Raw genomic sequence first — 12773 nt, 5'->3', positions numbered from 1 at the left:
TCCAGGAGTCATGCTCTGAGATGGAGAGCTGCCACATTGTGGTAAAGCACACTACATGTCCGAGATAGGGGATGAGGAAAGGTCAGGAGCTTGACTGGCAGTTAGACACACAGCTGAATCAGGAAAGGGTGCCAAGCTTATCTCAGCCAGGTAGGTACTATGAGAAAAACTCCAGCCTTGACCTGCCTGATCTTATCACCCTTAGAATTAGAGGTGTCAGGGGAAAGACACAAAACAGACTTCTTCCAAGGTAGAAAAGAGGCATCCTCAGGCAGAGATGACCCAAATGCCCCCTTGTACAGAAAAGACGACACTTCTTGTTTTCAGAAATGATGAAAAGATCTATCTCTGGCCATCCCCATCTCTGGAATATGTCTTTGAAGACCTGCACGTCCAGCTCCTATTCATAGTCATGGGAAAAAAGTGTCTGCTGAGGGCCTCTACAGTGGTGTTCCAGATGCCTGGAACGTAGGCTCCTGAAATTTGGATGTGGTTGGCTATGCACCAGTTCCAGAATTTTACAGCTGTGACGCACAAGGAGGGAGATCTTGCCTGATCAAGGGCAGGAAATGAAGGCAAGCGTTTCTGACTGCCCTGAGCTCCAACAGGTTGATGAGGAGACTAGTTTGTGGGCCATCCATCTGCCTCGAACTACCAGGGTACCAAGGTGGGCTCCACAACCTAACAGGGATATTTCAGTTGTTAGAGTCACTGTCAGGTCTGGAAGGTGGAAAGGGACAGCCTTGCAGATGTGGAGTTGCTTTGTTCAAAGTTCAGGGAATTCTTTATGTGTAAGGGGGTGTCCAAGACGTCCCTGGTCAGAGAATAGGCAGTTCTCAACCAATCTTTGAAGCAGCAAAGGTGTAACCTTGTATGATTGTTAACAAAGGTACATGCTGCCATATGCCATGAGGAGTTGAAGATAGTTCCTTATTGATGTCTGAGAGCTTCCCTGAATCATCCCTCCAGTCCTGACAGTCATAAAATTTGTCTAAAGGAAGGTATGCTCTAGCTGTCACTGAGTACAATAAACTGAATTCCTTGCATTGGTACTTACGTGGATTTCTTTATGTTCAGCTGTAGGTCCAACTCTCAGAAAAAAGCAAGAGCCTTCTGATTGGATGACAACACTGTCTCGAAAGAGCAGTCTTTGAGAAGCGAATCGTCGAGCTATGGGAAAATGAAGATAAGCCACCACTATGGCTAGAAACTTCAAGAACACCCTTGGAACTGAAGAGGAACACTCTGTACTGGAAATTATCTTGGCCCACAGCGAATCGCAGGTATTTGCTGTGTGATCAGTGTGTGGCTGTATGGAAATAAGTGTCTTGTAGGTCAAGGAACGAAAACCAATCCTCTTCCTCTAGCGTAGGAATTATAGCTGCTAGATTCACCAACCTGAACTTTTGAGGCTTCATGAACTTGTTCAGCTACCTCAGAGCAGCCTCCAACCTCGGTCCTATTTTGGTACTAGGAAGTATATTGTATAGAACCCCCTGCCATCGTAAGGAGAAGGAACTGGCTCTATCGCTCCTAGCTTCAGAAGAGAGTCCACCTCCTGTTTTAGTAGAAGTTCGTGAAAGGCAGGCCTGAAGAGAGGTGGGGAAAGAGTCAAAAACTGGATGGTGCAGTCCAATGTTATGATCTCCAAGATCCACTAGTCCATAGTGATCCACTCCCAAGTCTGGCGGAAATGGACAAGGTGGTCCCCAAATGGAGGGAAGTGGGCAAAAGGGTGCAACTATAAAAATCAGAGGAATAAAAGGAATCAAACACTCAACCAGCCAATCAAAACTGTTGCATAGATCAGCGTTTTTCAAAGTTCGGGTAGCGACCCAGTACTGGGTCACGGCATGTACGGCACTGGGTTGCTCTGGGCAGCACAGCCGACCAGGCTGTTAAAAATCCCGTTGGCGGTGCTGCCCAGCTAAGGCAGGCTAGTGCCTACCTGTTCTGACACTGGGCTGCACCCCAGCAGTGGGTCCGGCTTCCAGGCAAGGGGCCACAGGGTTCCGCGTGCTGCCCCAGCCCTGAGCACCAGCTCCACACTTTATTCTCTCAGTGAGTCATAATGCCAATCCTCAGTTACTAGTTGAATAACAGACAGTCTTCAGTGACAACTCTAATAAATCAATCACTTAGCATAGCAGAAATAAAGTCAGAAAGAAATAAAGACTAATTCACAATGAATGCAAAAATCTCAATGCTTCTTGGCATTTAACTTAAGTATCAACTTCATTTTTTATCTAGGAACAAATGATCCATTTCCCTGTGATGCTGTTTTAATGGTCATCACTTCCTTATTGTTTCTGTAAAATCTAGGAGGTTGCAAGAACTAGGAGACATCAACATACAGCAATTTGAGGGTTTTTTCCTACTTCAAAGCAATACATTTGGGAATTATCAACTTCCCCTTCATCTTTAAATGAAAGATTTATTATGGGGGGGAGACTGGAAGGCTTTCTTCATCACTCCAAACAACAACATTGACACAGGTCCCCCAGTCATAAAACTGCTCAGTGAATGACAAAGCTAAACTAAATGCTGAAGAGAAGAAAAAAAACGTGTGTGTTTGTTCTTGTTTAAAATAGAAGCACTTTTTTGGCATGATGCATTTTATTTTTTTAAGCAACTCAGTATTACAAGGAGTGACTGAAGTAAAGTTTTCAGTAATTCTCTTCCCATTACTGTACCTAAAATATTCCTATCGCCACCTTGCCTTTCATTATGGTCTTCCATAGTTAAGGAAGCATCAAAATTTTCTCTTTTACAGAATCTTTACATCAGTGTCTCACCTTTTTCAGAACCCTTTTTAGTAAATATGCAATGGGGAATTTGAACCAAATTTCAGACACTAACTAACATTTTATCTCCAATATATATTTTGTGTTTGTATGTTCATTTTCCCCCAAAATGTGAACTTCTGCTGTCCGCTATGCAGTAACATTGTGACATCAGAGCTACTCAGCCCCTCAATCACTCCAGTTAATTGGCATACTTGGGAAGAATCACTATTTGCCCTGGTTGTCATGGCTACCTTTGATGACTGATTTGCCTCAGAAGACTAGCATTTCTGCAGAGAAGGGGCCCACAAAGAACAGTAATCAAAACAGAGTGGGTTCAGATAAGCTCCTACTGTACTCTGAGTCTGAACTGTAAATTACACTACTTTTCAAACAACAGGTTTCAGAGTAGCAGCCACATTAGTCTGTATTTGCAAAAAGAAAAGGAGTACTTGTGGCACCTTAGAGACTAACAAATTTATCTGAGCATAAGCTTTCGTGAGCTACAGCTCACTTTATCAGATGCATGCCGTGGAAAATACAGTGGGGAGATTTATATACACAGAGAACATGAAACAATGGGTGTTACCAGCGGGAGAGCGGGGGAGGGAGGAAACCTTTTGTAGTGATAATCAAGGTGGCCATTTCCAGCAGTTGACAAGAACCTGTGAGGAAGGGGAGGGGGGCGGAAGGAGGAAGAGGAGGAGGAGAATAAACATGGCGAAATAGTTTTTCTTTGTGTAATGACATATCCACTCCCAGTCTTTATTCAAGCCTAAGTTAATTGTATCCAGTTAGCAAATTAATTCCAATTCAGCAGTTTCTCGGAGTCTGTTTTTGACTTTTTTTGTTGAAGAATTGCTATTTTTAGGTCTGTAATCGAATGACCAAAGAGACTGAAGTGCTCTCCAACTGGTTAAAACTATTTCCCCATGTTTATTCCCCCCCACCACCACTGTTCCTCACAAGTCTTGCCAACTGCTGGAAATGGCCCACCTTGATTATCACTACAAAAGATTTCCCCCCTCCCCCGCTGGTAACAGCTCACCTTACTTGATCACTCTGGTTACAGTGTGTATGGTAACACCCATTGTTTCATGTTTTCTGTGTATATAAATCTCCCCACTGTATTTTCCACTGCATGCATCCGATGAAGTGAGCTGTAGCTCACGAAAGCTTATGCTCAAATAAATTTGTTAGTCTCTAAGGTGCCACAAGTACTCCTTCCCTTTTCAAATGGTAATTCTTACTTGTTCTCAAGAAGGGTTACGTGAAAATAAGCAACAAAACTACAGCTCCTTTCCATCTATTAGTTATGCTTCTTACAAATTGGAGGTTATGGTTTTGAACATTTACCTTTTTAGAGAATGGGAAATTATAGACATAAGTCCCTACTCAAACAGTTACCCAGTTACAAAGTCTGTCATTTAGAAGCTGCAGTAACATCGACATTGCATTAAAAACATGCTTTGTTTGCAAACAACTTAATTACTTGCAATATATTGGTCAATATGGCACTGAGTGGTGAAATACAGAACTTCAAAGATGACAATGACAATAAAACACACATTTAAGACAACCACCATTTAGGCCTTCTGATTTTAGGTTTTAACTAGTAAACCCCAAAAGAATACTTTCTGGAGGCTCAGCTTCCTGTGTCCATGATGGAGCTGATGCCATGTTAATTTTTGCATTCTCCTCCCCCTTGAGATAATTAAGTGGCTGTCAATCATTTGATTGCTTTGTTTACTTTTATGTAAATGTGCTTTCATTGTTTGTCTCAGTTTACACTGGAGAGAGTACACATTCAAGCAGATGGACCACATTTCTTTGTCTAGGGTGGGGTGATGTAAGCTCTGTCTGCCAAATATATTAAAACTTTTCATGTATCACCCCTACGTACACCATGCAGTGATGCTAATGATCAGCATGTTACCAGTTCACATATGATAGCTTACATGACATCTTTGAGATGCAGATTATGACAACAATGAGTTGGTCAGGCCAGCTGACTAACTACTACATGCTGGGGTGCCCCTTGTCCTCAGGCATATGGGTGCTCTCAGGGTCACAGCACTACAAGAAAGTGCTCCTGGGAACCTTCAGTGTGAACCAACAGGGGCTACGTGGACCAATTAATGTGCAAGACATTAGCGCACTTTAGAAATCACACCCCTGTGCTTTGTGTAGACCAGGGATCAACAACCTGATCGCAGCTCCCACTGGCTGCGGTTCGCCGTTCCAGGCCAATGGAAGCTGTGGGAAGCGTCGGCCAGCACATCCATTGGCCCACGCCGCTTCCCGCAGCTCCCATTGGCCTGGAACGGCGAACTTCAGCCAGTGGGAGCTGCGATCAGCCGAGCCTGCAGACGCTGCAGGTAAACAAACTGCCCCGGCCCACCAGCAGATTTTCCTGACAGGCTGCGTGCCAAAGGTTGCCAATCCCTGGTGTAGACAAACCCTTATTACATGTAACCATTCCTGGTGTTTTTTCAGTGTTTATTGGATAAAAAATTCCCTTTTTTTGTATTGTGGGCTTTGAAAACTGGGGTTTTGTCTACATAGGCAAGTGAAAGACAAAACTTTTGTCATTCAGAGGTGTTAAAAAAACACACACACACACACACACAGAAGACAAAAGTTTTGCCAACGACAAGTGCCAGTATGACTAGCACTGTGTCGGCAGGACCGCTCTCCTGCCGACAACACTAATGCTGCTTGTTGGGGATGGAAGTTTTTTGTTGGCAGGACTGCTCAAACAGTGGCTACACACTGCGTGACTTTTAGCGGCATGGCTGTACAGCCATGTTGCTAAAAGCTGCGTAGTGTAGGCATAACCACAGATAAAACCTTAAAGATATAAGCAGAGAGAAAAAACATTTTGGCATCCTTCATCTGAAGAGACAAAGAAACCTAGCACTCTGAGCTCTATGTTAGAACCTGGCTAAGAACTGCCCAGGCATGCTGCAAGAATAATCATGGAAGAAAACTACTTTGAACAAAAGACTCTAGTTTGTTAAATTTTAGTCTTAGAAACGCATTTTTACTGTTGTTTGTTTGTAACCATTTCTATCCCAATTCTTTCTACTTGGTATCACTTAAACAGCTGTCTTTGTTAAAAAAAATGTATTGTTTTATCACACAATAGTCACCACACAGTGTTTCAAACTCAAGAGTTTTAAAATCCACAACCAAACTAGCCGGTTGGTGCTGTGGAGTGTCTCTTTAGAGGCACAGGGAACTTGATACAGTTTTGTGAGTGCTACAGTGAGAGGAACTGAGCACTGCAAAGGAGATAGTATTGGACAGAGTCAGCATTGTTGGTGTCACGCTACAAGGATTAACCAGGCTGGTCATTGTACGGTAACCAGACTGCTCTGAGACAAAACTGCACAGCACAGAAGCACCCAAGGTTACAGAGTAGGTGGTGACAACCCCTTACTGGTCTGGGTGAACCCCCAAAGTACCACAACCAGTACAACACGAAAACTAAGGAATATTACAAAGATTACTCTCTTTCCAGTATAAACTGAAATGAAAGTCCCCAAAAGCCCAGATTTTTGGAAATCCCTATGGGACTCAAAAACTGTTATTAATGAACTCTCCAAAATAGAAGCTCTAAAACAAGTAAGTGCTTTATTATTTAAATAGCACATATATAAAAGATTCTCTCTTAAAATGTAAAGAAATTCACAAAATATTTCATTAACATTACTTAAAGTTCCTCTCTGCCAACAAATACATAAAAAGTAGGAAATACAAAGTTAAGGATTTAATAAGGAGAACAAAGTCAAGCACTAAAGTTAGGAAATGCCATAGCGAACATTGTCTTTGCAGCCTTAATTTGGCCCCGATGCTTATGCATTATGATGCAGCCTCTACTTGCACATAGATTGACTACCTATGAAAAGTTAGGTGTACTTTACTTGCTGAGCATCACATGACAACTCTGTGGCAGAGGCAGGGATAAAATCCAAGTCTCCAGGGTGGCATTCAACTTCCCTTTCTCTTCTTGCAGTCCCCTGCCTCATTCAGTACAAGTCTTCTGTTAGGCAAAAAGATTCCCCCTCCGCAAGAATTAGGCAGGCACACACACTACTGAAGGGGGTTTATTCACAGTACAGGGAAGACTGAAAAACAGCTTTAAAAATATGGTGCCATAGTGGCCAGTTATATACTTTTTAAATTAATTTATTTGCATTTATTTGTACATACAGAGACAGACACTGTTACAAGTTAAGAGAACTTTGAACAAAGACAGAAAAAGGAACAGTAGGTACGTATAGCAGTTGTCCTGATTACAATAAGTATTTATGGCTATCTTGCGGGGGAAAGATGTGGGGCGGAGGGAGGGAGGGGTCGGGATGAGTGCTTACAGATATCCATTGGGCTGTGAAGGGAAGGTTTGTTCTGTTCTAAGAGCTGAGTTACTGGGCGGACATTTGACCATATAAGTTTATCTAGTGTTTACAGCTGTTAGTGTCCTTGGGCTACTGAATCATTTCTGCTTGATCTGCGGTTTCTGTTTTAGCTGTTAGCTAAATTTTAACTCTTGCCTGACAATTCCAACTTCTGTAACAAATGCAACAGTGGTATTACAGACAACAGTCTTCACTTTGAAAACTTGATTCATCCCTAGAGCAACTCCACCCTGTGCACTCAATCAACCATGGATCCTGGGTTAAAAAAAAAAAGTATGTGAAGACTGTGGGCTTGTCTACACTTAAAACACTGCAGTGCTTTAGTGTAGACACCACCTACGCTGATGGGAGGGATACTAGCACTGTCTACATGGGGACTTAAATTGACTCAATTACGTCTCTTAAGAGTGTGGACTTTTCACACTCCTGAGAGACACATTATGTCGACCTAATTTTCTAGTGTAGACCAGGCCTGTGTCATAACGCAGACACACAAGGTGGTCAAATTAAGACTCCATGCACACAACATTCATTCTGGCACTTCCTAACTTAACACCACTTGACTTTGCAAGATTTTAATCCTTTTTAATCCTTGTAAGAGGCCTTGTAATGGATAGCAGATGAAAGTAATCCTGCTGTTTCCCTTTGCCTGCTTCAGAATCCAGATAGCCCATATATTAGATCTGCAGGATGTATCCGATTGTCCATCTTTGACATCATGAAGGCTCAGTATAGCCCCATAAGTGATGTTAGCTTCACAAACTTCGTAAACAATGCATGACTGTATCTATTTTTTAAAATTTACTTTTTTTATTTACATTTGCCAGACAACCCACTCGATCTAAGAGGTTTGTCCATCTCTTAACACCCTGAAAGATGATCAGAAAGGGTTAAGGGCTCCATCTTCCACATCTTTGTGCCAATCTGAGAATAAGCATCTAGGGCTGGAATGAAAAACTACTTTCTATTGTAACTAGTTGTTTTGTGTTTTTTGGATACTTTTACCCATGGTTCGCTTCAGTATTACAGGTGCAGTTTTTAACATAAGGCGCACAGGACATCAGATGTTTCAAGAATAGGCTGGCCCCTTTACTTTGGTTGCCTAATTGGCTACAAAGTACCAACAGGCCACTTGGAGCTTTTTGCTTTTTTATCTTCCTTTCCCCCTTTTGAGTAGGGAAAAGGCTGTGACTTCCAGATTCTGCTATTGCAAGCAGACACTGAAAGGGGAAAGGAAAAGATGATACAGGCTCTGAGCCTCATATTCTTTCAGCTGCTGTTACAGCTATATTAGATGCTTTGGTACCTCTCCTTCAGGTCTGATTTTTTAAAGTAGCTGCCCCACAGGTAGAATGAAATAACCCACAGCTGCTGCTAGTGGCACTTGAAGATAGAAGCTGTCTACCCCCCCAATATGTACCTTTCATTAGTAATGAACGTATGCCTCCATGGTGAGAAAGATGGGTGCTGCTGGGCAGAGATCATAGGGCCACCAGCAGCTGCTGTTCTGCGCTCCCTACTGCAACTCTTCCAATTAAAGGAGTCATTTATTTTCATCCATTAAATAAAAGAACTGTATACCTCTTAGTTCAGGAAAGTTACATAAGCACTCAATGCCAAACCCTCTCTAGAATGGAGATACTTGTAGATTACTTAACTGGAATGCTGGATATCTGACAATGGGAACAGACAAACAGTAACTAAATGGTACGGGTTAAGGTAAGAGTTCATACAAAAGAACAGAGTAACTGACTCCCTTGACTTTTTGCAGGTATTTAACAGGCTGGTTTATTTTATTAATAAAACTGGATTTGATTTCTGTTGGTCACAGTTCAGGACACCTGCATATGTGTTTTCCCGCAGCCATCCAGCAAGGGCACCCCTGCCTCAGGCTTCCAGCTCCCCAGCCAATTTCTTTTCTAGGATGGGGACACTTCTGAAGGGGCATTTCCAGGCTGCACAGTTTCCCTGCTTCATTGTGTTATTCCTAGCAGAGACAGGCAGCTTGCTTTCTCTGTCAACAATTATAAGTTACCTCACAGTTCTTTCTACGCAAGCCTGTTCTATTCTTAAGGTAAAAGCACTACAAAGAAAGCACATTAAAAACAATAAAAGAACCTACACAAATGCTAATAAGCTTATCAGAGATCACTCCAACCTTGACATGGACTCTGGCTGGAGCAGTCCTTCCAAACCTCACCCAAGGGGTTTATTTTTGTGGTGCGTCACTGCATCAGCTCAGAATAAGCACATTCATAACAAGTTTTGTCCACCTTTTATACCAGGGGTTCTCAAACTGGGAGTCCTGATCCCTCACGGAGTCACAAGTTTATGTGGGGGGTTGTGAGCTGTCAGCCTCCACCCCCAAGCCCCGCTTCAGCTCCAGCATTCATAATAGTGTTAAATATTAAAAATAAAAATTATAAAGGGGGGATCACACTCAGAGACTTGCTGTGTGAAAGGGGTCACCAATACAAAACATTGAGAATTACTGCTTTATACAGTTCAGGGGTCTTTGATCTGGAGTTTCCAGGGCAGGTAATTAGTTTTCCTCCTCAGACAGTAGTTTCAAAAGAGTGGATTCGAAGTGGGTCATTTGCATTCCCTTTATCCCCAGGTATCCCCCTAGGAAATCCACTTCCTACATATTAATCTAAAAACCCCTTTGAAGTTTCTAATACCTGCCAGAGACTGCATTAGTCACTCTCCTAGAGAAGTTACATTCATATAATTCCACAACACCACATACACAACTGCATGTTTAATACAATGAACCTCAATAAGGTTTACCTTAATTCAATAAAGTTCATTAAGGATATTGCAAGAAATTGTCAAGATGTCTGTCACACTGCTAATGATCCAAAAAAAGCACTTTTATTAAGTAATGTTAGTGGATAGATTCAGCTATTCTTACCTGCAATAATTTGTTTGAGGTAAACGTGGTGCCCAACAGGAACCTGTAGATGAGTACTCTGTGGCAACATTAAGCAGAAAAGTTTGGTGTCATGGGTGACTTCTGTCTTAGAAATCAGTTTGCACCTTCTGTAGCACAGCCCTAAAAGAGAAGGATTGAGAGGTTTTTTGTTTTTGTTTTTTAATATGCCTGGTAAAGCATCCAAGTTAGGCTCTGACGTGCAAAAGTATTCAGAAAACAACTATATTTTTATGGGGTTTCTACAGATATAAAACTTACGTTCAGTTTTCATTTAAAAATAAGTAAATACACGCAAAAATTATATGTAACCTTCAAGCACCGAAAAGCTCCTCATATAGCTCTTGGTGCCATTAAATCTAAGCACTTTACCATAACAGTATATAGCACTTTTCCTCCTTACAGAACAGGTCATCCAGATCACTAATGATAAAAGCCTATACTTTTCTGGGTCTCGGAAAATTTCACGGAAAAGTAGTAAAAGCAAGAGCTTCTAAACAGAAAAAGGGGTTTTATAGCAAAAGGACGTTTTTATTGGATTAAAGTAAAAGCGTTTAAAACAAACTGTTCCAGCTGAGCTGTGTGTGTACATATGTCCCCAATTGCTTTATTTTCAAGGAGCATCAAATATGTGTAAGAGCCAAGAACATCTGACCATACTATTATACCTGCAAGCGTATGTGCAGGATACTGTCCATCCAGTTTGCTCTGCAATTTTCAAAGTTTGTAATTTGGCTAATTTAGAGAGTCTAATTTGCTAGTTACATATTACTGTTATTGAAACATGTCATCATTTTCTATGGTGTTTTGCTGCATATATTATTGCACTGAGTTACTTTAACATATAGCAATTAATATGGAGATCATCACTATAGAAAACTGCTTAAAAATGTAATGTTTGAGATATTGAACATATTTTTCATAAACATTTTTTCATGGTTTCTGTCTAATATATCCTATAAGAGCTTGCTTTGGATGAGTGAAAAGAAAACTCCAGATGTTATGCTTTGGGTGTATGAGCAGGATTCCTACATCATTTTATTTGAAAAGGCAATAAAGGAGTTTCATATTCTGAAATAATCATTTCAAGGTTCAGCAAGATAGCAGCAGCTATATTCCAGCACATGAAACCTTCTTAGTCAGTACTGCATATAAACTCTTTTGTAGGATAAAAATCTTCTAGAAAGGTGTAGCGGCTGATGGAGAAGAATTTTATCTGATGGACAAGATTTTATGTGCACAATGGAAAAGATTTTATACATTGGCTACCCTTTGTGTATACATTTTCAATCATTAGGAAAAAATGACAAAAAGTGACTTGTAATGCTAAACATTTTCAAAAATTGTCCTTTATCAGGATCTACTCAAGATTCAGCTATCAATTTTTGTGCAGTTACACAATTTTGTTTTAGCGATACAACAAAAAGTGAAACTTCCACAAATTGCAGTACGAGATCAATTTTGAATACTTCCTATTAAAAGCATATGAAGAGAAACTAAAACACACACAAAAATTCAAGTTGTAAAAAAACTCACAAGTGACGTTTCCACACTAACTTTATATATAAAGAAAAACACGAATTTAAGCCCCATTACAATGTTAACTATGGAGATACAGTCAGTGCCTCCATATTTTCCTAGAGACACAATAAATCACTATGTTCACTGAAAGACATCAATATATGCCAAGAATTTCATAGATTTTCATAAGAAGCATCTGGAAAGCTCTGCATTAAGATAATAAATCCCAAAAATGCAATAGTTTGAGTGTGACATTATAGAGGCCAAATTTATTTACTTCCTCTCAGTTAATTTTCATGGAATTTACTGCAAAACACTTCTAATGCACTCATTTACAGGCGTTAGTTACCTGATTAGTTAACATAACCTCAAAGATTAATATCTGGAACAAACAAATTTACATTTATCACATGGTTTTCAGCCAAGTTTTAAATACAGTACTGTGCCACAGAATTCCTAATTATCTGAAGGGAGCATGACCTGCTTGCTAAATCTTATCTGAAAGCTCACACTGCTGCTTCAATTTCAAAACCTGAAGACATTTCCGCCCATGTATTCAAATAGCTAAATAGCTCTCTTTTTGCCACAGAATCTTAGTTCCTCACAAACATTTATGATATTATTCTCACAACAGACCTGTGAGGTAAAGCAGTATTACTTCAGTGTTGAAACTGGGAACTCAGGAACAGACTAAGGGTATGTCTACACTGCAATTTGACACCCACAGCTGGCCTGTGCCAGCTGAGTCAATCTCATGAGGCTGGGGCTAAGGGGCAGTTTAACTGCAGAGTAGATGTTTGGGCTCAAACTGGAGACTCGGTTCGAGGATCCTATGAAGTGGGAGGGACCCAGAGCTCAGGGTGCAGACTGAGTCCAAATGTCTACACCACAATTAAACAGCCCCTTAGCTTGAGCCTTGAGAGCCCAAGTAAGCTGGCACAAGCCAGCCACAAGTGTCTAATTGCAGCATAGACATACCCTCAGTGGCTCATGCCCCAGGTCACACAAAGCCTGTGGCAAAACCAGGAACTGATCATAGATCTTGGTCCAAATCCAGCATTTGATCCCAAGATTATTATTCATTTTACAGTAGCACCTAAAGACCTCAACTGAGCT

The 12773-nt window shown here is 41.0% G+C and overlaps 1 protein-coding gene across 5 annotated transcripts in view; it reads right to left on the bottom strand.

The window, feature by feature from the left end:
• Nucleotides 1-12773, bottom strand: part of CYB5R4 (cytochrome b5 reductase 4) — an 82686-nt gene that overhangs the window by 21614 nt on the left and 48299 nt on the right. For 4 of the 5 annotated variants that reach the window (XM_073336568.1, XM_073336569.1, XM_073336572.1 and 1 more), the window contains one exon: nt 10119-10259. In XM_073336568.1, the coding sequence (XP_073192669.1) occupies nt 10119-10259 (141 nt within the window). Of the gene's footprint in view, nt 1-1057; nt 1742-10118; nt 10260-12773 lie in introns of all 5 variants that reach the window. The other variant, XR_012157984.1, reaches the window with a different exon arrangement.

The sequence above is a fragment of the Lepidochelys kempii genome, chromosome 3 (assembly GCF_965140265.1).
Source record: "Lepidochelys kempii isolate rLepKem1 chromosome 3, rLepKem1.hap2, whole genome shotgun sequence".
Taxonomy (NCBI): Eukaryota; Metazoa; Chordata; order Testudines; family Cheloniidae; genus Lepidochelys; species Lepidochelys kempii.
Note: the sequence above shows the minus strand (reverse complement) of the source record. Positions and strands in the feature narration are given on the sequence as shown.